Below are 21,849 nucleotides of genomic sequence, written 5' to 3'. Positions count from 1 at the left end.
GACAGGAGACTGGCGGCGCCGACCAGTCCCCAGCTCAGGACCCCGGGGTCGCCAAGCCCGTACTCAGCAAACGAATGCTGAGCCCCTGGGGGCAGGTACATCCTATCTCGCGTCCACGGTAACCTCAATGGGTGGGTCGAAGTCATGGTATTCACAGAACCTGAACTGCACTTTCTACACACTGTGGATTCGGCGTCTTGCATTATTTGAAAAGAGACGAAATTGCGACGCTGCCTACACTCAGCTGCTGTCTAGTTTCCGTCCTGCGTGCCACACTGAAGACTTGCAGCATTGTACGCAGCTGTGAGCAAAAGCCCTTTGCGATATACATGATGCCAATCATCTTTTGCCTGCACTTCCCTTCGCAATGTTCGCTTGTAAAATGGTTCAGATGGACCTGCTAGCAGCATTTTCTGGCGAATTTGAAACCTATTGTCAGCAGAAAGTCACTGCACTCTCTGATTAAAAAAATGCTGACACCGGCATCAGCATTCCTCGAACTGATGACATCAGCGTCAGCATTCCTGAAATCACTGACGTCAACATCCGGTACTCAGGCAACTGTACTTCCTATATATCACTGACAATGGCATCAGCATTCCTGGAATTCTAATATCACAGTATCTGTACGATTGTATGAAGGCCACAATGTCGTCATATCACTGCCCTGTGGAGGCCACAACCACCCCCAACCTTTCGCCCCCCACAACCCTGCATGTTGTGGAACTGCTCATGGACATCATCGTTCCGTCTGCAAATCGCTGTGGAACACCAGACCACCGGTGGCTCGTAAGCTCAAACCGCCCCCCCCCTCCCCACACACACACACCCTCGTGTCTTTGACCAATTTTAATTTTCAGTCTGCACTTCGAGGGTGAAGTTGAGCCTTTGATTTTGGGCAGTATGCTCTCCATTCCAGCTCAGTGCTCAGGTATATGGTATTATGCGAATTCCGTCATTCGCTGTAGTGAGAAGAAGACGGTATGAAATATTGACGTGAAGATTCTATATCGTCAAATATATAGAGATACATTTGCTATCATTTATAACTTTTCAGAATCAGTTTATCGAATTGCTTGATCACAGCCAGCTCTGGTGTGGCCGAAGTAAGTTTTTAACTAATTGCTGCCGGCTGACAGTCTTTTCAATAAAGTCTGATTCTTGTTGGTGGTCGCAAGCGCTGTGCAGGTGTTGGCTGCTGCAGTCTGAAGGCAGAGTTGAGTCATGCGCGGTCAGGTTGAGAGTATGAACGACGCGACACACCCTGAATAAAATTGCTAACTTGTTTGGTATTTGAGTATACGTATTTGCGTATCCGCGTCGCGTTATTTCATTTGAGAGTTTCATTGCGAAATGACCGATATCGTATAGTGGCACCCGGAATTTTAATTAATTGTGCATGCTGCAAAGCGTTTGCTGAGAGTCGTGTTTTTGACAATAAATTGTCCTATTCGTGATTCCCTAACAATAACTGTTCCTCATAATCCCCGTCGTCATCCGCTTCCCGCGATTATCAGTTGTTGGATTATATCAGCCTCTCAATTGATCTTGAATACAACCGCAAACAGCTGTTAGGCGATGATTTATTCACGACTGGTTTCGCTGCGTTAAAGCTTATTCAAGTCCAGTTTACCATAAATTTAAACGTCCGTGGCAGACCATATTATAAAGTTTTGTTAGTCTCTTCATTACAGGAGTTAATTGAGGCAGCAGGATCATCGAAAAATATGGCACACATCCGACGATCGTGTTGTAACGTCCTACCGTGGTCTGCAAAATACACAAAAAAGTTTTCCATCATCCCGTTGCCCAGAACTCCTGAAGATAGACTTTGACTGTGGATATTGTGTCACAGACACAGTCCCATTGACTGGTTAGCGATGTCATTAAACCCGCCCAAAAAATATAAACAACCACGCATGAGCAGCGCATATTAGACGGAAGGGGTCCGACATCCGATCAGTTCCAGTCATTCAGGAGGGAGGTACACGGCTCGTTTTGACGTATTGTCTGTAGTTTAACCATGCCTACACAGTCAATACCGCGGTTCGATCTCGTTTGCATTGTTACTTTGTGCCAGGAAGGGCAATCAAGAATGGAAATGTCCAGGCGTCTCGGAGTGAACCAAATCGATGTTGTTCGGACATGGAGGAGATACAGAGAGTCAGGAACTGTCGATGACATGCCTTGCTCAGGCTGTCCAAGGGCTATGTAGTGTATGACCGCTACCTACAGATTATGGCTCGGAGAAACCCTGACAGCAACGCCACCATGTTCAATAATGCTTTTTGTGCATCCACAAGACGTCTTGTTACGAATCAAACTGTGCGCAATAGGCTGCTTGATGCGCAACTTCACTCCCGACGTCCATGGCGAGGTCCATATTTGCAACCACGACATCATGCAGCACGGTACAGATGGGCTCAACAACATGCCGAATGGACCGCTCAGGATTGGCATCACGTTCTCTTCACAAATGAGTGTCGCATGTGCCTTCAACCAGACAATCGTCGGAGACGTGTTTGGAGGCAACCCGGTCAGGCTGAACGCCTTAGACACACTGTCCAGCGAGTGCAGCATGGTGGAGGTTCCCTGATTTTTTGGGGTGGCATAATGTGGGGCCAACATACGCCACTGGTGGTCATGGAAAGCACCATAACGGCTGTACGATATGTGAATGCCATCCTCCGACCGATAGTGCAACTACATTGGCAGCATATTCGCGAGGAATTCGTCCTCATGGACGACAATTCGTGCCCTCATCGTGCACATCTTATGAATGACTTTCTTCAGGATAACGACATCGCTCGACTAGAGTGGCGAGCATGTTCTCCAGACATGAATCCTATCGAAAATGCCTGGGATAGATTGAAAAGGGCTGTTTATGGACGACGTGACCCACCAACCACCGAATCGCCGTTGAGGAGTGGGACAATCTGGACCAACAGTGTCTTGATAAACTTGTGGATAGTATGCCACGACGAATACAGGCATACATCAGTGCAAGAGGACGTGCTACTGGCTATTAGAGGCAGCAATCTGGACCATCATCTCTGAAGGCCTCGCTGTGTGGTGCTACAACATGCAATGTGTGGTTTTCATGAGCAGTAAAAGGGCGGAAGAGATGTTTATGTTGATCTCTATTCCAATTTTCTGTACTGGTTCCGGAAGTCTCGGAACCGAGGTGATGCAAAACATTTTTTGATATGTTTATTAGCTGGGGGCACCAAGTCCTTGAGAGAACCTGTGCCCCAAATTATTCAAAGACTATGAGGGTGTCGTACCTGTGTATACTCTGCGTGTGTGGCGTAATAGAGGCATATAGGTAGCATATGTACGGCGTCGCGACAGCGCAACGCTGGCTTTACAGTCGTGTTACGCCGGCATTACAATGGAGTCGTAAAGCCATGTTATGTCTGTTCATCATTTGTTGCTGGGACCCAAAATTAATTAACATAATATAATGAAACCCCGGCAACCGTCATTTTTACTTTATTTTATTATATTGCCACCAACATTGCTGACTCAATATACCATCTTCAGTCATCGAAACTGCTTGCGGTATAATAAAGTGACATAAAAACGGTGGCTGCAGATGCTTGAGTTCACTGCGTATGTGAACGGCCGAAGTCCCGCAGACCATCAATCACAAGGATGGATATAGAAACATGTAATTAATTTAGTACTCAAAAGTACCTGTGTTATTATTAGAAATGAGCTGTTGCTGTCGATTCGAGGCCTGTGCTTTGTGGTGATACCTACTCACATGGATTAACGTCATTGCTTCTATAAAGACTTGATAGGGTACCGGCGCAACTTTGTGCTGTGCTCCCATATTTGTTTTTGGAAATTTGGAAATTTATGGTAAGGACTATGGGACCAAACTTACGCTAAGGACAACACACACACCCATCACCCATACCTGAGGGGGGGGGGGCGGGAAGGGGGGGGGAGCCGCGTGAACCGTGACACGGCGCCTGAGACAGCATGTCTACCCCGTGCGGCTTAATTGGTGGTGGTGGTGGTGGTTAGTGTTTAACGTCCCGTCGACAACGAGGTCATTAGAGACGGAGCACAAATTCGGATTAGGGAAGGATTGGGAAGGAAATCGGCCGTGCCCTTTCAAAGGTACCATCCCGGCATTTGCCTGAAACGATTTAGGGAAATCGCGGAAAACCTAAATCAGGATGGCCGGAGACGGGACTGAACCGTCGTCCTCCCGAATGCGAGTCCAGTGTGCTAACCACTGCGCCACCTCACTCGGTGCGGCTTAATTGTTTTTGATGTAGATAAATGGTGCTTACTCTCTTTTACATCATGTATAATTTTTTTGATAGTCATTTGTTCTTTCAATGACTACGTTAGTGATATTCGTCTTACCGTCTGCACTTAAATCGAATGAGCGTATACAGTTATTTGCTGCCTGATAAAACGTTAGGTTATAGACGGACGACTGCGACTATTTCTGACTCCGAATTTTTTTATTCTGTTGACATTATCAGTTGAGGTACTGCATGTTTGCATATTACTCACGCGACTTCCAGCATTTCTGTTTGAAGTTGCAACCCTTTACCGCTAGCGTGCTCCAAACTGTAGCGTGTAACACGACGGTGTGTAACACACCTACTTTGGTGCTTGAGAGACCCTTAGAAATCCGAAAGTACGAATTCAAAGAATTCATTCACGCATGGAGCACCTTATGCTTCTGCATGAAAACCACAGATCACACACGAGCGCTTCGACACCTGCAACAATTTGGCGCCTTGGGTTCAGTGCCATCAGACATCCTCCATACAGTCCTGACATCGCTTCCTTCGATTTTCATCCGTTCCAAAATTTAAGAAACACCTTCGAGAACTTCACTTTGTTAGCGATTAAGTGGTGGAAGCAGAGCTGCTGTTCTGGTTCCATCAACAAAGTCTTACATTCTACAGTGACGCTTTCAACAAATTGGTCCCTCATTGAGAGGGAGCCACCAGGGTGACTATGTTGAGAAATTAATATGTACTCTCCTGGAAATGGAAAAAAGAACACATTGACACCGGTGTGTCAGACCCACCATACTTGCTCCGGACACTGCGAGAGGGCTGTACAAGCAATGATCACACGCACGGCACAGCGGACACACCAGGAACCGCGGTGTTGGCCGTCGAATGGCGCTAGCTTCGCAGCATTTGTGCACCGCCGCCGTCAGTGTCAGCCAGTTTGCCGTGGCATACGGAGCTCCATCGCAGTCTTTAACACTGGTAACATGCCGCGACAGCGTGGACGTGAACCGTATGTGCAGTTGACGGACTTTGAGCGAGGGCGTATAGTGGGCATGCGGGCGGCCGGGTGGACGTACCGCCGAATTGCTCAACACGTGGGGCGTGAGATCTCCACAGTACATCGATGTTGTCGCCAGTGGTCGGCGGAAGGTGCACGTGCCCGTCGACCTGGGACCGGACCGCAGCGACGCACGGATGCACGCCAAGACCGTAGGATCCTACGCAGTGCCGTAGGGGACCGCACCGCCACTTCCCAGCAAATTAGGGACACTGTTGCTCCTGGGGTATCGGCGAGGACCATTCGCAACCGTCTCCATGAAGCTGGGCTACGGTCCCGCACACCGTTAGGCCGTCTTCCGCTCACGCCCCAACATCGTGCAGCCCGCCTCCAGTGGTGTCGCGACAGGCGTGAATGGAGGGACGAATGGAGACGTGTCGTCTTCAGCGATGAGAGTCGCTTCTGCCTTGGTGCCAATGATGGTCGTATGCGTGTTTGGCGCCGTGCAGGTGAGCGCCACAATCAGGACTGCATACGACCGAGGCACACAGGGCCAACACCCGGCATCATGGTGTGGGGAGCGATCTCCTACACTAGCCGTACACCACTGGTGATCGTCGAGGGGACACTGAATAGTGCACGGTACATCCAAACCGTCATCGAACCCATCGTTCTATCATTCCTAGACCGACAAGGGAACTTGCTGTTCCAACAGGACAATGCACGTCTGCATGTATCCCGTGCCACCCAACGTGCTCTAGAAGGTGTAAGTCAACTACCCTGGCCAGCAAGATCTCCGGATCTGTCCCCCATTGAGCATGTTTGGGACTGGATGAAGCGTCGTCTCGCGCGGTCTGCACGTCCAGCACGAACGCTGGTCCAACTGAGGCGCCAGGTGGAAATGGCATGGCAAGCCGTTCCACAGGACTATATCCAGCATCTCTACGATCGTCTCCATGGGAGAATAGCAGCCTGCATTGCTGCGAAGGGTGGATATACACTGTACTAGTGCCGACATTGTGCATGCTCTGTTGCCTGTGTCTATGTGCCTGTGGTTCTGTCAGTGTGATCATGTGATGTATCTGACCCCAGGAATGTGTCAATAAAGTTTCCCCTTCCTGGGACAATAAATTCACGGTGTTCTTATTTCAATTTCCAGGAGTGTAGATATGAAGAACAAAAATGTAGAATATTAATAACGTTTCTTTTATTTTAAAAGAATTAACAGTTTTTACATAAGAAATTCGGAAACATTACTTTTGAGCAAGCCCTCGTATTTCAACAATCAGCCCACGTCTGTTTTGTATGCACGCTGCTATTTTGACGAAGCAGCAAACGTCATGGAATTAAATAAAATTATTAAAAATTTTACCAGTCGACGGCGTTGTTAAAGTCTTAACGTAAATGGGCCGCTACAAATCACAGATAAATGCTAATAAGTCGTCTATGATTTGCGTTGCACATTACATCATCCGTACTGTTCAATGTGTATGACTACACAAGTTCGGCAGTTAACAGTTGTAGCCCTGTTGATTAGGCAAGATCGTACTACATCCGATGGGAAAATTGGGTTTTACATTGTCCTGAGGCCAAAAACCATATAAAAAGAAAAATTTTGTAGAATTCACACACATCGTAACGACGAAGTAACTCATACCATCATTTTGCGGAATATGCTATGACATCACACACACACTGCGTTGTCAAAGTGTCTTATCTCACGAGCTTTTCTTTATCACTGCTTCTCCATAATCTCATATGGACATCAATTTTTCAGTAATCATTAACGCACAGCACTTGGGTATTGAAAATAAAAGTGCATCTGCAAGAATGGATATCTTTACACATCCCGCAGGCCCATCTCCGGGAGGGGGCTACCAAGGAGGAGGTTACCATCAGAAAAAGACCGAATATGCAACGAAAGGGTAACGTTCTACGAGTCGGGACGTGTCAGAAGTTTGAACTTGATAGGGAAGCTAGAAAATCTGGAAAGGAAAATGATAAGACTCAATCTAGATATAGCGGTGAATCACTGAAGTGAAATGGAAGGGAGACATAAATTTCTGGCCAGATGACTGTAGGGCAACAGTAGCAGAAAATGGTATGACGGAAATAGGATTCGTTGTGAATCGGTAGGTAGCACAAAGAGTGAACTGTTGTGAACAATTCAATCATACGGTTGTTCTCATAAGAATCGACAACATATCAACACAGGCAACGATAATTCGGTTATACATGCCGACAACGCAAGCCGAAGATGAACAGATAGAGATAGTATAAGAGGATAATGAACTGGTAATTCAGTACTTAAACGGAACTGAAAATCAAATAATCTGGGGGACTAGAATTTGGTTGTAGGGAAAGGAGTAGGAGAAAGGTTTAGGGGAGAATTTGTGCTTGGTACTAGGAATAAGAGAGGAAAAACATTTATCTAGTTCTGCAATAAATTTCAGATAGTAATAATGAATATTCTGTTCAGGAGTCACAAGAGGAGGACGTATACTTGGAAAACGTCGGGAGGTACGGGAAGTTTTCAGTTAGATACATTTTGATCAGGCACAGATTCCGAAATAAGATACTAAATTGTAAGGCTTACCCAGGAGCAGATGTAGACACAGATCAAAATTTAATAGTAGTGAAGACTGGGCTGAAGCTTAATAGTCTCATTAGGAAGCATCAGTGCGCAATGAAATGGGATAGGGAAGTGCTGAGAAATGAAGAGATGCGCTTGATGTTCTCTGAGACTGTGGATACTGTGATAAGGAATAGTTCAGTTGGCAGTTCAATTAAAGAGGAATGGACATCGCTAACAAGAGCAGTCACAGAAGTTGGAAAGAAAACGTAGGAACACAAAAAGCATTGTGAAAAAACCTTGGGTAACGAAGAAATACTTGAGTTGATCTACTAAAGAAGGAAGTACAAAAATAAGCAAGGAAATTCAGGAATACAGAAATAAGTCACTTAGAAATGAAGTAAATGGTAAGTGCAAGGAAGCTAAGGCGAAATGGTGGCATCAAAACTGTGTAGAAATCTGAAAAGAAATGCTTGTCGAAAGCACTGACTCAACATACTGAAAACTCAAAACAGCCTTCGTTGAAACTAAAAGCAAGGGTAGTAACTTTAAGAGTGCAATGGGAAATCCATTGTTAAATGCAGAGAAGAGAGCAGATAGGTGGAATGAGTACACTGAAGGCGTCTGATGAGTACTAAAGAAGGAACAGGAATCAGTATAGAAGACGTAGGGGATCCGTTAATATAATCAAAAGACTTAAGATCGAATAAGACATAAGGGGTAGATAACATTCCATCAGAAGCTCTAAAATCATTGTGGGCAATGACAACAACACGACTGTTCATCTTGGTATGTGTAGAATGTATTAGTCTGGCGATATCCCGTCTGACTTTCGGTAAAACATCAACCCTCACAATTCCGAAGATTACATGAACTGATAAGTGTGAAAATTATCCCGCAATCAGCTCAACAGCTCATGCGCCGAAGTTTCTGAAGAATTGAAACGAAAACTGAGGATGTATTAGATGACGATCAACTTGGCTTTAGGAAAGGTAAAGGCACCAGAGAGGTAACCCTGACGTTGCGCTTGATAATGGAACCAAGATTAAAGAAAAACCAAGACACATTCAGAGGATTTGTCGACCTGGAAAAAATTCCAAATGATCAAGATGTTCGAAATTGTGAGAGAAATAGGGATAAGCTATTCGGAAAGACGTGGAATGTACAATATGTACAAGAGTCAAGAGGGAACAACAAGAGTGGAAGATGAAGAACGAAGTATTAGGATTAAAAAGGTTGTAAGCCAGGAATGTAGTATTTCGCCCCTAATGATCAGTTTACACATAGAAGAAGCATGTCGGAAATAAAAGGGAGGTTCAATGTGGAACTAAAATTAAAGGCTAAAGGATATTAATGACAAGATTCGTTGATGATATTGCTATCCTCAATGAAAGGGAATACGAATAACAGAACCTGATGAATGAATTAAACAGTGTAATGAGTACGAAATATGGATTGAGGGTAAATCGAAGAGAGAAAAAAGTCATGGGAAGTAGCAGAAAATAGTAGAGGAAACCAGAGACTAGAATACATTCAACAAATGACTGAGGATGTAGGTTACAAGTGCTACTCTGAGATGAAGATGTTGCCACAGGATAGGAATTCATGCAGGCCGCATCAAACCAGTCAAAAAATTGACGACTCAAAAACAAAACCGTAAAGAGAATATACATTTTCGTTTATTCTACCAATTCGCTATTTTTCGGATTTGGCTTCCTGTCAAATCATAAAGTTTTAACATATACGATATTTGGCATCGTACCAAATTGCCGGTTTTACAGCCGACTCCACCAGTTTTCGCGTCCGGTGTCATTCTCGTGAAATATGCCATGGCACCACACACTGTGAACTGTCAAAGCATGTTACCTCAAAATTTGTTTTTATCTCTGCTTCTCGCTACAGCACATATGGTCACCAATGGGTCACATGATTGACTGGTATCAGCTGCACACCATTCACGGCCTTCCTAAGCTGTCACTACGCTCTTTGAAGGAGGCGGCTAATATTTTATCTGGTAAGCTTATTTACGTAAGAGTATTATCCGACAGTCCGCCGCCAAACTCGGGTGCGCATCACGTCTACCGTACATTTATACTGCCAGTAAACGCCTATTAACTTCAAGCACGGATTCCGGAACTTAACAGACGTATTTAGGGCAATATTATCGCTATTGCATTTCATCAATACCACGTTGTTTCGCAGATGTTGCTCGTGACATTCTGTTCTCTCCTCGCAGGCGGTGAACGACCTCGTGACGGAGCTGGAACAGGCCAACATCACATGCAGCGCCACCATCACCTTCGCCGAGTCCGACTTCGAGGACCAGATGCGCATGCTGCGGGTGAGTGGCTTGCTTACTGGAACTACAGGTAGTGGTAACAAAAGCTGTAAGAAGATATATGCGTAACACCATAATTTGCGTGAAGTTAACTTCATAACATAGCATTTGGCCATTACGATAAATTTCTGAACTTTCTTCAGGTTTCAGTGGTATGATACTGTGCATGAATCCTTCATGCCGGATTGTTGGAACTTTAGTTTTCTAAAGAGTTCGCTAGACACCGATTTTGCGGACCATATTGTCAAAAACTGCATTCTCTTGGGACCATAGCTTGCATTTTCATCTACAACGTGTGTAGAGATACACATAGCCTCTAATTATCTGAAATTCAGTTAGTCATGCTCTAAATAAGCCAACGGCCTTTCCGCAGTGGTAACACCGGTTCCTGTCAGATCACACAAGTTAAACAATGTTGGGCCCGGCTAGTACTTGGATGAGTGACCATCCACTTTGTCGAGCGCTCTTGGCAAGCGGGGTGCACGCGGCCGTTGTGAAGCAAACTGAGGAGCTACTTGAGTGAGAAGTAGCAGCTCCGATCTAGTAAACTGACATACGGCCGGGAAAGCTGTGTGCTGACCACATGCCCCTCCATATCCGCATCCAGCGACGCCCCATTGGGCGTTCATAGCTTTTTCGGGCGAAGCCTAATTTTTTATGCTTTAAGTAATATTCTAGTATCTTGGTTGTGATCGTCATATTTTTCAGTGGCCGCTTTAAGAAGTTCTTCTGCCTCCTGCTCTTTTATGCTACTGCATAGAAATACTCGCATGAAATGTTCGCCTTCTGCACCTCTCATCAAATGAATTTTGACGTCTTTCTGCCTGAGATGAGCTACATTAATACACTATCGGAAATAATGCAACACTGTTTAGAACACGGCCATTATGTTCACAAGTGATGTGACATGCATTTCATCATTCTAGGATCATATGGTAACAAATTAAAATCCATCCGAACAGTCCATGGAAGGCTAAACGGTACTGACCGACAGCCGTGTCATCCTCAGCGGATAGGCCTCACTGGATGTGGGTATGGAGGGGCAGATTGCTCTCCTGGCCATTTTCAGCTTTAGTGACCGTAGCCGCTACTTCTCAATAAAATAGCTTCTCTATTGGCCTCACTAGTGCTGAATGCACCCCACTTGCCAACAATGCTGGGCAGACCTGGATGGTCAAACATCCAAGTGCTAGCCAAGCCCGACAGCGCATAACTTCCGTGATCTGAGGAGGAAGGCCGGTGGCTATATGATAACAAATTAATACCAAATACGATGCACATGTTACAGGAAAGGGTGCCCGAACTGTCGCAGCCATACACAGTATCCCGCACTCTGGTAGCAACTCTTGAGTGTATTCTTGCATGTAAACGATCGTGAAGATACCGAATGGCATTCTGCGGTTGATTGTCCCAAGTACCTTGCACCTTTTGGTTGCAATTCGGCAATGGTTCTCCCAGGCTCTGTAGAAAGAGTAAGTTCCTGTTCCACTATGTCATACACGTGTTCAGATGGAGACAGATATGGTCAGGGCAGTTGTAGTACAACATGAAGGGCACGTTACGTCAGGGCAGCCTTATGTAGATGTGCATTGTCCTGCTGAAAAATCACATCACATTCCTGTCGAAGAAACGGCAGTAGAACGTGAATACCAAGGCGGGAAATGTAGCCGGCACTGGTTACTTTCCCTCTCAGAAGCACCAAATGTGACGGCGAGTTTTAACTGATATCCCCTTTCATCATGAAGTCGGGAGTGGGATGTTTGTGTCGTGAGCGAATACACTTCGGAATAGGCCACTCATAGGGTCTACACTGTACACTTGTACATCCATCACTCACGTGCTCACTGCTTCAATGAAGACAGAGTGCCATTCCGCTCGTAAGTCGACTGTTGTGTGACACCAGAGTAGCTGTGGTCGGCAGTGTTGTGGTTTCAGTGCCAGCCTGGCCAGAGGCATACTCATTTTAGTCCTGCTGTAATCAGGCGGTTGCCTATGGTCGTTGGTGACGTCAGGTGCAACATACGAGGGTTGGAACTTAAATAGTGGCAGCTATTTATTCACAACCGATACAAAAGAGTTACATGTTTGCACCTGTTACTGTCCAAAATAGTCACCAGCGTTGTGTAGAAAACGTTGCCAGCGATGTGGAAGGCGTAATATACCGTTAGCAGAGCCTGTTCTTTTGATGGTGCGAATGGAGCGGTCTACTGCCTGTCGAATCTCTGAAACAGTTCTGAAGCGAATGCCACGAAGTGGTTCCTTCATCTTCGGAATCAAATCAAAGTCACAAGGTCTGAAGTCTGGGGAGTATGGTGGATGGTACAGTACTTCCCAGTCCCATCGACCGAACAGAGCAGCCACAGTTTGTGCTGTATGCGTCCGCACGTAGTCGTGCAAAATGATGGGTGGATTGCGCAGAAAGTGCCGCCGCTTCTGTTGAAAAGCTGGTCGCAGGTAATGCTCCAAAAACGAACAGTAATATTGTGCACTGACGGTCTGCCCTGGAGGAACGTAATGCGTTAGGATAACACCGTCACAGTCGTACACGAGAAGCACCATAACCTTAGACCGCTCCATTCGCACCATCAACAGAACAGGCTCTGCTAACGGTATACTACGCCTTCCACTTTGCTGACAACGGGTTCTACACAACGATGGTGACTACTTTGAAGGGCAGTAACAGGTGCAAACATGTAACTCTTTTGTATCGGTTATGAATAAATAGTTGCCGTTATTTGAGTTCCAACCCTCGTATGTCCATACTTCTTTCCTGGATGGTGTTCGGTCGGCCACTGATTCTCTCACAATGTGTCAATATTGATGTGCGTCTGTACTGTGTAGACGTCCAGAAGCTGGTCCACAGTTGTGGGAGTGTTCTACAAACCACTGCCGAGAGCAGCGCCACACCCAACTTTACGTCCAGCCAGCTTCCCGAAGAACCGTAATGCAAACCTGTTGAAATGGCTGAAGTGGTTCAATAGGAGGACATACCCGTCTTCGGAGCATGTTGTGCCCTGCAAGGAATGTGGCACGCCGTTCACCTCTTAACCCAGCACGATTACTGCAAGCAGAGTCAAATGAGAAGGAACCAGACAGGCCTCCAGAGCGCCATACGATCGCTGATCGCTGACGGCCGTGACAAATGAACCACTAACAGTTCAACCCTTGAGTATGCCCTCGTGCCAATTAAGACAGTCCTTGAGGGTGCTGTGTAGATTTAGGTTCTTTCCGTAAGTTTGTAAGAATGTATAATAAGTATGTTTCTGTAATCGTACATGAACCTCAAAAACGCGTTCTTGAAGTTCTAATCATCCCCGTGCCAACCCGTTGCATACTATCTTGCAATTTATCAAGGCTGGAAGTGGCTTGTGATCAGTAACGGCGATAGAATATCTGCCAAGCAAATAGAAGCGAAACTTGTAAACTCCATACCATGGAAGGTGCTTGTCTTTCTGTGGCTGTGTTGGTCAGTGCGCAGCTTGCACAAGCGGTAGTATGGTGTTCGCTGACTCGGTTAACTTGAACCAATTAAGGCACTTCTGAACCAAAAGCATAGTCACTGCAGTCTGTACCAATGTAAAAATTTTACTTCAAATGAGGACGGTGAAATATCTGTGCCTCACGGAGTTTTTTCAACGAATTCAACCGCCTCGTGATGTTCCCGATCCCTTTTCCGTAATACACCTTTCTTTAAAAGTACCATGAGCACAGGCAAAGATAGACAGTATCCTGGAATGAATTGGCGATAGAAACCGCAAAATCGTGGGAAAGGTTTGCATTTTTACGGCAGATTGGAATGGAAAAATTTCTTACTGTTTGGATTTTCATTACATCAAGTTCAGTTCCACGTGGAGATAGTGTTTTGCCAAGGAATTCAGTCTGTGATTTTGTGAATTCTGACTTGTCCAAGCTAAGTGACTGTTGTACTAATTCTCCTAAAGGCTTCTAGCTCTCGCCGTATAAATTCTAAGAGTCTTCGCATGAGGCGGTGATAATTAGAATATTGTCTACATAGAAGCTTACATACTTAATAATTCCTCTCTCAGAACCTCATACAGTGCTCTCACAAAGGCTGCTGATGGTAGCAGCTTCTGTTCTCTAAACAGGCCGTGTACTTTTAGTTTCATCTAAAAATATTTGAGCTGAATTACCCATTAGATCGAGGATGGTTAAATATTTTACCCCTTTAAAAGTTTGTAGCAGACATTCAAAATTTTGGTTGGTCACGTTGCGGGAGAATATCATTCCCTGGGTTGTCGATGTCTACACGCATTGTACCGCCATTGTTTCTTACGGAGTGGATCACGTTAGAATGCTCACTGTCTGATAGTTTAATTAACTGACTGTCAAATTCAACACCTTTTTTTTTATTGACTGCTTCTCTCTTGGCCAGACGTATTTGATATGATTTACTACAAAATGGTTCGTAATGCTTCAGTTTTGCAGATGAATCCATTGCTCGAATAATTCTATAACTACGTCTCGTTTAGCTTGAGGCAGGTCCACTAACGCTTTAATCTTGTTTTGAATACTAGTCAGAGCATTTTCATCATTGTTACTGTCTCATTGTTCAGTATCTTCCTCTGAATTATTTGAAGCTGCAGATTCCTCTCCTCAACAACGCATTAATCTCATTTTGATGCATGAAGCGCCCATGTTAATCTTCGATGATAAATCCTTTAAAATTCACTTTCTTGTCTCTATCATTTAACTTCACATGAATAAAACTCTTTCAGAATTCAATTTATATTTCATCTCTGCAATCAGTCAACAATCAACACGCTCTGACCACACTCACGTCCCTAACTTCGCAATTTTAATAGTGCCTGGTCTTTGATGGGTTTCAAATTGTTCAAATGGCTCTGAGCACTATGGGACTTAACTTCTGAGGTCAACAGTCCCCTAGAACTTAGAACTACTTAAACCTAACTAACCTAAGGACATCACACACACCCATGCCCGAAACAGGATTCGAACCTGCGGCCGTAGCGGTCGCGCGGTTCAAGACTGTAGCGCCTAGAACCGCTCGGCCACCCGGGCCGGCTTTTATAGGTTTATTTCGATTTTCTGTATCACTGATAATATATACACCATTAACAGGAAGTGTAGAGAACGCAACCAGGTGATTCAGTTGAGAAAACAGATTTTCCAGGATAGCATTTCTCTCATTCATTGAACCCACAAAGGTGTCCATACCTATCCCCCCGATCTCCAGTTCTACAATGGGCATTGAAATGACAGTATCAGTTTCTTGTCCCCTCTGCATAGGTCTTCCTTCACGTCTGTGGTACGTTCGCACTTGATGACATTGACCGTGATGTCCGTCCCATTTTCCATAACATTAGTTTCGGAGCGGGCCGTTTCCAAGACTCTATTTAGTTTACTGATGAATGGCCTTCTGGATTACAACCACTGCTCCCTGGAGGTTCCGGCAATTGATTCACTGCTCTGCTTCCTTCATGGATTAGTCGATTTTGTTAATGATTTGGGTTAAATCCTTAGTAGGCTATATTCGTCCCTCCTTCGCAAGCCATCCTGTCATCGATCGGATCTACTTGGTCGTTCGCAATTCTGAAATCCTCTTCAAGGCGGCCCAGTATTCCGATTTTGACCATCGTCACTATTTCTTTCCCGGTTTACTCGTTCCTCTGCGAGGGCCTAAACTCGATCGATTACCTCTTCCATATTCAGATGCGGCGTAAGTGCCATTTTTTCACGTACCTCGAGTATTAACTTTAGTATTAGAATGAACATTAGTTCTTCCTCTTTAAATGGATCGCCATTCCAGTGTTGCTGCACATACTCTCGCACAGTGCCATAAACTCTGGCGTAATAACAATCGCCGCTACAGTCGCTTAGTTGTGGAAAGGCATCACGACCAGATGACATACCTACTATAAGATTCTGCAGAGGTTGTGCAAATGAACTCATACGCCTACTAGCAGTAGTTTATCGTAGATCGCTGGAGGAATGAGAGAAACCTAGTGAATGAAAAGAGAAAGCGCAGGATATTTCCGTTTTCAAGAAGGGCCGTGGACAGATGCACACAATTAAACACCTATGCAGTTGACGTCAATCTGTTATAGAATTACGGAGCACGTTTCACGTTTAAGAAACATTACGCTGTAGGAGAACGAAAATTTACTCTGTAAAAATCAACACGGGTTCCGCAAACAGAGATCTTGTGAAACTCTGCTCGCTCTTTTCCTCCATAACATCCATAATACAATGGACAAAGGCGCTCACGATGATGCCGTGTTCCTTGATTTCAGGAAGGCATTTGACATCGTCCCGCTCTGCCCTTAGAGGAAAAATTACGAGCATACCGAGATTTGCGACTGGATTCAAAACTTCCTATAAGATAGTTATAGCCTAACGGTGTAATAGTCAACCAGATTAACAGACTGAAACGCCTGGTTAAATCCGCAGGACAGAACAGGTAGCTGGAATAAAGTAGTTGGAATATAACTTTATTTAGTTGCCCAAACATTACAGAGCAAATTTCCGAGCTTAACTATCGACTGAGTATGTCACACAATCTTATGGCCTAAGGGCACAACCTCTTTAATTTTTAAAACGGCTGAAGGCCCATGATTTAGAACACAACTACAATAAATTTTCAAAATGCAGAAACCGCACGGTTTTACCCGGAAATAATATTTCAAATGAGGCCAAGGCCCTAACGACCGAAGACTTGACAAGTAAGGAACTTTCAATTTTAAAACGGCTGAAGGACCATTATTTAAAACCCAACTAAAAACATATAAATTCAAACCATCGGCTATAAGGCATTAAAATACACAATCAAACACCAACAAGAAAAGGCAGTACAGCAAGCGGCGCTCAGAAGTTTCTGGGGGTCGGTCTGCACTTGAAATATTAACGTTCGTTTGGGGGAGACAGGTAGTCGGCCCAACTATATGCGATCAGCCGGCAACCCAACCGCTAGACCGTCAACAGACCAATGCTCGAGGTGAGTTAGGCTCCACACTTGCACCAAGGGTCCGCTCCGCACTTGCACGAAAATTCCACCGATTCTGACAGCAGACACTGTGGAACCAAACCAAAACGTATCCCACACAACCCATAAGGGCCAGCCGCGGTGGCCGAGCGGTTCTAGGCGCTTCAGTCCGGAACCTCATGACTGCTACGGTCGCAGGTTCCAGTCCTGCCTCGGGCATGGATGTGTGTGATGTCCTTAGGTTAGTTAGGTTTCAGTAGTTCTAAGTTCTAGGGGACTGATGACCTCCTATGTTAAGTCCCATAGTGCTCATAGCCATTTGAACCATTTGAACAACCCATAAGGGGTGGACGACCCGAAAACCCACGTCGTTTAATCAAACGAACGACTAACTCAGAGGCAGAACGCCGACAACTCTTAAATAAACTTGTCAGTGGAAATCACAAAACTACACACAGCCCCACGAACGTCTGTACGAGGACTAGGCGATGCCCACGGCATTGACTGTGCAATAACAAGGACGAACCACGAGTCGGTGGACACAGCCAACCCACAAGCAATCGCCAGCCAAATACACATCGTCTAACAAGACGACCGACCGACGGTCAACCAATGTCGTCCCCACACAAAACATGTGTGTCGGCAATCGTCGGGCAAGTGGTGGATATCCGCACCTTCCTTACTCTGCATGCCCCACTGGTGCTACGTCACGACTGCGCCAACCGACCAACTGCTACACATCAGCATCCATTGCTGTGAAAATTACACGTTTGTCACAGAGAGTAGAAGTAAAGATTCGTGTGAAGTGATCCTAGGAGAGCTCTCAACATACAACCTTGAGCAATTGATTAGAAAACCAACTCGACATGGGAACATATTAGAACTCTTGGCGACAAACAGACCTGATCTTTTTGAGGAAGTTAATCTAGAAGAAGGTATTAGCGACCATAATGTCGTTGTGGCTTCTATGTTAGTGGAAGTTGCAAAAAAAAAAAGCAAAGAAACAGCGCAGAGTTGTCATGCTCTAAGCATTCACCGCTGCACACAAAGATATTGAGCATCTCTGGTCGGAATTTAAAGGTATTGTTCACCATGTGCTAGAGAAGTAAGTGCCTAGCAAAAGTATAGGGGAGGGAAAGGATCCACCTTGGTAAAACAAACGTATTAGGAAGTTGCTGAGAAAGCAGAAAATTTTGCACAGTCGTTTTAAACGTAGTCACTGACAAACAGAAATTATGCGAGATGAAAGCAGTTGTCAGAAGGACAATGAGACACTCTTTTAACGAATTTGAAAGCAATATTTTATCTGCAGATTCTAAAAATAACCCCAAAAAATTATCAAACAAACGAAAGGATGGCTGACATAATGTTTAGTGTATCTGGGATTGTAAAACAGTTAAGATCCTTAGACGCCAGAAAGGCATCTGGCCTAGACGGTATCCCCGTAAGATTTTATGTTGAGTATGCTACAAATATAGCACCATTCTTCTCCGTCATCTATCAGAGATCACTGGAACTGCGGAAAGTTCCACGGGACTGGAAGAAGGCCCAGGTCATAGCAATCTATAAAAAGGGTAGAAAATCGGATGCACATAATTACCGGCCAATTTCACTGACATCGATTTGTTGTAGAATTATGGAACATATTTTGTGTTCAGACATAATGAACTTTCTAGACTCTGAGAAGGTCATCTGCAGAAACCAGCACGGTTTTAGGAAACAGCGGTCATGCAAGTCACAGCTGGCTCTCTTTGTGCACGATATACATCAGGCTCTAGTTACCAGCTCCCAGGTTGATGCTATATTTCTCGACTTTCGAAAGCCGTTCGACTCAGTTCCGCACTGTCGCTTGCTACATAAAGTGCGCGCTTACGGTCTACCCAATGACACATGCGGTTGGATAGAAAGTTTTCTAACAGTCATGGAGCAGTATGTCGTCCTGAACGGGGTAACTTCAACAGAAACAAGCGTAACTTCAGGTGTGCCCCAGGGGAGCGTAATAGGTCCTCTGCTTTTTACGATTTACATAAACGATCTGGTTGATGGTATTGACAGCGGACTTACACTGTTTGCCGATGATGCTGTAGTCTACAAGAAAGTAGTATCACAAGTAAGTTGTGAACAAATCAATGAGGATTTGCATAAAATAAATGCATGGTGTAATGACTGGCAGTAATCTCTCAATATTAGTAAGTGTAGCCTACTGCGTATAACAAGGCGAAAATCCCCATTAATGTATGAGTACAAAATAAATGAGCAGTCTTTGGAAGCGGTAACATCAGTCAAGTATCTGGGTGTGACTATTCGAAGTGATCTCAAATGGAATGATCAGATTAGACAAGTAACGGGTAAAGCGAAAGCTAGATTGCGGTTTATTGGTAGAATCCTGAAGCGATGTAGTCCTTCAACAAAGGAAATAGCTTACAATACGTTAGTTCGTCCAGTCTTGGAGTATTGTTCGTCTGTATGGGACCGTTACCAGTTGGGTCTGATTCAAGAGATTGAGAAGGTCCAAAGAAGAGCGGCAAGATTCGTGACTGGTACTTTTAGCCATCGCGAGAGCGTTACAAATTTCATAGAAAGTTTGAAGTGGGACACACTTGCAGATAGACGACGCGCTAAACAGAAGGGGCTGCTCACTAAATTCCGAAATCCAATCTTCACCGAGGATGTAGAGCATATATTATAACCACCAACCTTCAAATCGCGTAATGATCATCATTCAAAGATAAGGGAAATAAGAGCTCTTTCTGAGGCGTTCAGACAGTTGTTTTTCCCTTGCGCGATCCGCGAGTGGAACAGAGGGGGGGGAAATATGACTTTGGTGCGAATTGAGCCCTCCGCCACACACCGCTTGGTGGCTAGCTGAGTATATTTGTAGATGTAGCAAAACACAATTTTGTTTTTTAACCCAAACATGTTTCACTGCAGTTGCAGCATTTTCAGTGGGCTTTTGTTTTAAGGCTGATGCTGCAACTGCAGTGAAACACGTTTGGCTGAAAAAAAAAATAAAATAAAAAATGTGTTTTGCTAAAGGCGGACCCTATCCAAGAACGTATGTATTGTTAAAGCAAACACGGAAAACAGAGCTTCAACCCCAAGATGATTACTGATCGCGTCCTTTGCCGAGAGAAACTATTTAACAAGCAAATCATTCCCTCATATGAACGGTTACGAAAATTTTCTGTATGGTATGGAACAAAGCTACCTGTGAAATAACAAAGGATATTAATAGGGAGCTGTATTTTTTTTCGCGTAGATGTTCCGTAGTCATAAGTAAACATAAATGAAGATACACTTGCCACAATTTGCAAACACGGAATTTCAGAATAAAAATTACTCATTTATCTTGAACCTTTGTTGAATAACACCGTCAGACTAGTATTACTTTCAGAGTAATAACTGACGTTTCTTAAAACTAAAATGGTATTACAATACTGCGTGACTGGCTGCACGACTTAACTAGAATTCTCTGTTAAAATATTTTTTCAAAACACAAGCAATTTCTGACAGCCCATGTTAAGCACATAACACAGCTTTCTGTCTAAAATTAGAACGCTAATAAATAAGGTAACTTTTAGGGTATAGGTCAGGAACCTACCACAAGCAGTATGACTCGTAATAACGTGTGTGCACCCGTAAACTGAACTATGTTGATAAACGGCCACACTATTTATACTGGCCCACGTGATTTACAATGCTAAAGGAAACGCTACATTGCCTGGAGGTGATGTTGCGAAGTACTACGTCGGCGTCGTAGAATATAGAGTAGTTTCAGCCAGAGCGTTTGCAAGGCTCACACATGACTCTTCTTCTAAGTAACAATTGTTATGGAACACTGCTTAAACATCCCACACCTTTAATATCGGAACCAGCGACATTCAGTTCGTCGACCACATACATGGACCAGAAATCCACACAGCACTTCCGCAGATGACATTACATGTAAAGAAATTTGGTTCAAAATAACAAATGAAGATGCAGAATGGCAGAATATACGTGAAATATAGGCAAAATTTTATAAATAACTGATAATGATAATGATTTAGTCTTGGTATTCGCTGACTTCGCTTGGCTTCTGTACGGTATAGTTACTTTAACAGGCTACTTGTTATGAATGGTAACGAATAATTGAAAGCTCTGACTAAGATTTATCATTTCGATGTACTGCTGTTCATACGGATTTCACCTTTTCTAACCAGAAAAATAGTCGTAGGGACATACGGAAAAGCGTCTTTATCCACACTGTGGAGTGCAAAGTATCATCTCTGTATACGTGACTAATGTTCTCTAAAAACGACAAAAATGTGCATGCATTTATCTCATAAAAGTGGAATATGCATTAAAATTTCGGGACACGCGACGCAACAAGGCAAATATTTATTAAGTGTATAAAGGAATGAAATTCTTCGAAACTGTACCTCCGTGGAGTATCAAAGACTTAATGAGCAATTGTACCGTACAGAGGACTATTAGCCGTACCTTTAATAGTTATTTCAAATTATTTTCTAAATTGCCTGGAAAAAAAGCATTTTTTTACTTTCAAAACATATTTCAAGATTCAAAAGATTCTCCGCTTCACACAATATCAGGCGGCAACTGTCTCACTAGCATTAAAAAGTTTCCAAATGTTTCTCTGATTTCCCCGCTAGAAACGAATTGACATTGAGAATTAAACGTAATCTCGGATTCCTTCCTTGCGCCCTAACGAAA

At 44.3% G+C, this 21,849-nt stretch overlaps 1 protein-coding gene across 1 annotated transcript in view; it reads left to right on the top strand.

Annotated features, from left to right (window-relative positions):
- Positions 1-21,849, top strand: part of LOC126417051 (gamma-aminobutyric acid type B receptor subunit 2) — a 430,259-nt gene that overhangs the window by 157,058 nt on the left and 251,352 nt on the right. The window contains exon 5 of the mRNA XM_050084943.1: positions 10,074-10,178. Coding sequence (XP_049940900.1) covers positions 10,074-10,178 — 105 coding nt within the window. The remainder of the gene's footprint in view (positions 1-10,073; positions 10,179-21,849) is intronic.

This window comes from Schistocerca serialis, chromosome 8 (assembly GCF_023864345.2).
Source record: "Schistocerca serialis cubense isolate TAMUIC-IGC-003099 chromosome 8, iqSchSeri2.2, whole genome shotgun sequence".
NCBI lineage: Eukaryota > Metazoa > Arthropoda > Insecta > Orthoptera > Acrididae > Schistocerca > Schistocerca serialis.
The sequence above is the reverse complement of the archived record's forward strand: the minus strand, read 5'-3'. Positions and strand labels throughout refer to the sequence as shown.